The 4,278-nt window shown below is 34.4% G+C and overlaps 1 protein-coding gene across 7 annotated transcripts in view; it reads left to right on the top strand.

Moving 5' to 3' along the window:
• LOC107662299 (A-kinase anchor protein 13-like) overlaps positions 1-4,278 on the top strand; it is an 89,084-nt gene that overhangs the window by 50,060 nt on the left and 34,746 nt on the right. For 4 of the 7 annotated variants that reach the window (XM_016452275.1, XM_016452278.1, XM_016452276.1 and 1 more), the window contains exons 13-16: positions 193-252; positions 2,283-2,469; positions 2,614-2,716; positions 3,005-3,127. In XM_016452275.1, the coding sequence (XP_016307761.1) occupies positions 193-252; positions 2,283-2,469; positions 2,614-2,716; positions 3,005-3,127 (473 nt within the window). The remainder of the gene's footprint in view (positions 1-192; positions 253-2,282; positions 2,470-2,613; positions 2,717-3,004; positions 3,128-4,278) is intronic. The other 3 variants (XM_016452277.1, XM_016452279.1, XM_016452280.1) reach the window with 3 other exon arrangements.

Below are 4,278 nucleotides of genomic sequence, written 5' to 3'. Positions count from 1 at the left end.
AAAAAGAAGAAGCGTCTATGGAGAAAATGAATAGGATTTTAACTTCTGGAACCCTACTGTTGCGATCTATATGAGCGTAATAATCAACCCAGTATCTTTCATCAAACTGTTTACTGAATAAATGCTAATTTTTCCACTCTACTACTCCTCTATCTGGTTTGTGCCCACTGGCGCCCCCTATATTTTGGCCAGTCTGAGCTGGTGCCCCAGTGAACCCTGTCGAGAGCTGGAAGAAATTAGAGAGCTCATCAGGTACTGCGAGTGTATGACTGCGTTGTGTGCAAGCTTCCTGTAAATCCAACCGAAGAGCCAACCCCTCCGACTAGCACAAAGAGCTTTTGCATCATCATTTGCATTACCTGTTTGTCAGAGCAAAGTGAAGCGTTTGTTTAGGCCTTATTCTGTGCTGCTTCAGTCAGCCTCGGTAAAGCTTAGATAAATGATGGCTTTTAAAAGTTAGACGTGTTCCTGCAGAAATACTTAGGAGGTGCTGCTTTTTGCGGTGTAGTTTTTGTTGTAGCTTCTTTTGTTGTTTGTTACATGATGACTAACATTGTTGTTCTCGAAACTGGTCTGAATGTCAGGTAAGTGGATGTTTGTAACAAACCTGCTTCAGATTGTTGCACCGAAATGTAAAATAATATTTAATATGCCTGATTTGACATGACTACAATAGGTAACACCAATTAAAATTATTTTTAAATGTCAGATCAGTAAGAAATAATCATAATTTTCACTTTTGTACAGTGTAGTGTTTTTTTTTTTTTAACTATTCAGTTTTTATTTATTTTGAGGTTTCAAATAATTGTGATCTCGATACAATTCAGATTTGGAAATATTCTAACCACCTGTATGTTCACATATATATTTAGCAGCCCAAAACACTTCTCAGTTTGCCTTGGTTTGCTATTGTGCTATTCAATGTGCTGCTTTGAGCTTTTAGTTTGTCTATGGCATTGCTTCTAAGATCAGTCCTGGTGTCTCGTACTAACAGCAGCCATTCTGTTGCTGAAATTCACTATTTTCGTGTGCTAGACTGAAAAGAAATGGCTTAAATGGTTTGGGTTAGTTCACCCAAAAATGAAAATTAGGCTGTGTTTTATTCACCCCAGAGCCATCCTAGGTGTATATGACTTTCTTCTTTCAGACGAATCCAGTCGGAGTTATATTAAAAATTGTCTTTGATCTTTCAAGCTGTTTAATGCCACTCAGCGGGTGTTGCATGCATCAGTCCAAAATAAGTTAAATAAAAAGCGCCCATCCATTAAAAAAAGTGTATGGGGGGGGGTGAACAAAGGCCTCCTGTAGCGAATCGGTGCATTTTTGTAAGAAAAATATCCATATTTAAAACGTAATAATCACTTTAATCTAGATTGCGCTCACTGTTGTAAACGGAAGCAGCTACTCATCTCACCTGCACAAAAACAGATTCAGTATTCCTCAAAATGAATAAAAACTGTCAAATGCAAACTGAGAATATTATACTAACCTGCAATACTTAAATATGTGAAATAACACAAATATAATTGATGTATTTAATCCCATTTTATTAACCAATGTCTTTGCTACTGATCTTCGATGATCCAATTCATCCATACTAAGCAAAAATGACACTTTATGTGTATCATTTGTGTATCATTTTTGTTATTGCTGAATAGTGTTGAACTTTCATTTCCTGCGTCATATTCTTCATGCGATTTGTTTGAGCGGCGCCCTCCACTGTACAGATGTGAATTTACATTTCCTTCAGCCTGAGGCATATTCATTTCACTTTTGTTGTGAAAGGGCTTTTATATTTGTAAAAGAAGGGCTTTTTATATTAAAAACAAACAAGCAAGCCCTGCCCAGATTTGAAAAGTAACGCAAAAGTAACGTAACACATTACTTTCCATAAAAAGTAACTAAGTAACGTAATTAGTTACTTTTTTATGGAGTAACGCAAAATTGTAATGCATTACTTTTAAAAGTAACTTTCCCCAACACTGCAAAACAGTATGTACAGCACAGCTTTGCTTTCTTTTGTATCACTTTAAATAAGGCGACTCTCAAACTCTTTCTTTCTTTCTTTCTTTTATTTGTTTTTTTACATTCTATAAATTTTTATCATTTGTTATTTTTTTATAATTTATTTATAATTGTTATTATGTATTATTATATTATAATTTATATAATTATTTATTTTACATTTTTAATTTTATTTATGCATTTATTTTTATATTTTTTCCCCCTATTTTTTTTCTTTCTTAGTGTAACTTGGTTCTTTATGATGTGTTCTGTTGTAGTTATAGTTTGGAGGGTCTAGCAGCAGGGATTGAGGATGGCAAACGTTGGATACCGCAGTCCGGAGGTCCATCCACAGAGCAGCGAGGGGTTCAGAGGCAGGAAAGTGAAGAGAGGGGCTCACTGATGTCTCTCACAGAAGAAGGTCCTGAATCTGATTTGGGAGAATGCAGCAGTCCAGCTGTTCAGGTGAGACAAGATCTGTCTTCTCCAATTCAGGACATTTGGGTTAAAATACAGAAACCATTTGAAATGGTTACTTGAAGCCAACATGAAACGAACTGATAGTACTTCTATAACTTTATCACTGAGCATCTGAGTTTGTGATTTCAGAAATCAAGGAAGTATCATCAGTTCAGACACAGCGGTCCATCTGTGACTCTCCCCCTCACAAAATCAGTCTCTATGCTTTCCATCAGCCAACGGGACATAGATGGTAAGTAAAGCTGCTTTATTTCCATTTCTTTTCTCAGTTTCTGGCTTCTAGAGATTGCTTATATAAAAGATTTTTTGCTAGAAACATCTTTTGCTGTCAGTATACCGGATTTTTCTTATTAGTTCCTTGTTTCAGAGGTTGTACGCGAACAGGTGGTACCAGTATAACATGATTTGTTTTCCTCTTCTGGTTTGTGTTAGTTGTCCTCCACCCATTTCTCAGGCCCCTAAATCATCTGGTTTAATAAGTACTTGCTCTGACTTTTCCATCCCCAATGCGGCCGCCCAGTGATAGGAAGGATTCGGCGAAAGAGGCAGATCTCTTTTACCTTCAACCTCTCACCGATCCTCCCTAAATCTAAAACTGTCTTTGCTGTTACCTCTTCATCTAGTGATGAGGAGGACATCATAAGTAAGTTGCAGTAAGAACTGGATAATAGCATCTTCAGTATAGTAACCTCCAGCATCTCGTCCCTAGATGATGTCCTGTGATTCGCAGTAGATGTAGAGATAGATGAAATATGCTAGTCACCTTTGAAACCTGTCCCTCAAATAGAGCAATACATTTTCTGGATCAGTTTTCATCTCAGTTTTTGGGTTTTTAAACACATACTATAAAAGGAATAATTCACCCAAAAAATAAAAATTAAGTTTGAAAGCATACCTTTCAAAATATCTATTTGAAACTTGGTGTTTCATGTTATATAAAATTGAATAATGCACATTATTTTCAAATATATTTTTCCTCAGTTAATACATTTAAAAAATGTCAGTCTGATCCTCCATATAATAAAAGAGCACTATCATATGTAGTCATGTACCAAAAATATACAATCAAAACAAATTTTCAGTTTTGATCAAAATAATTGAAGCTGAAATCATTGACCAAAACAGTTTAATTCTTTATTCGTTCTTTAATGACGCATTTTGATTGTATCGCCATCTATTTCATGTACACTACAACAAGTAAACATGTCAACAGTGTGAACGCACTTCACCATGACCAAAAATGAAGCTAGAGTAGCAATATGTACAATTTGTTCAGCTGAAATATAGAGAGGCAGCTTGTTGACAAAAAACTTAATTTATCACCTAATGAGAACATGACACCCTGAAAAATATTTTGAGTTCATTACCTAATTACACAAATTTAATTACCAACATTTTATTCTCGGTTTCAGTTTTCATGAAAACATTAATTTTGGTTTTGGTAAAAAAAAAATATTTGCTGACTATATGAAATTAGGGAATATTGTGTAACTTTGTACTTTTTAAAAATAGCTGTTCCAGATCATGTCTTTTCATGGGGGGCAAAAAATTACCTTTTTAAATTTTTCGGGAGGCAAAGTAAAAGTATCAATATATATCAATATTGTCCAAATATTGAGAGATACATTTAGCTATATCAGCCAGCTCTAATGGCACTTGCTTTTGGAGTTTGAGAACTACGGTTCACTAATTATTAAATTAAATTAAATTAAATTTAATTAAATTTAAAATAGTAACGTAAAATAAAGTTTAGTTTTATTTATTTTATTTTATTTTATTTTATTTTATTTTATT

Source organism: Sinocyclocheilus anshuiensis, unplaced genomic scaffold (genome assembly GCF_001515605.1).
Source record: "Sinocyclocheilus anshuiensis isolate Anshui unplaced genomic scaffold, SAMN03320099.WGS_v1.1 scaffold579, whole genome shotgun sequence".
In the NCBI taxonomy this organism is placed as follows: domain Eukaryota; kingdom Metazoa; phylum Chordata; class Actinopteri; order Cypriniformes; family Cyprinidae; genus Sinocyclocheilus; species Sinocyclocheilus anshuiensis.
The sequence above is the reverse complement of the archived record's forward strand: the minus strand, read 5'-3'. Positions and strand labels throughout refer to the sequence as shown.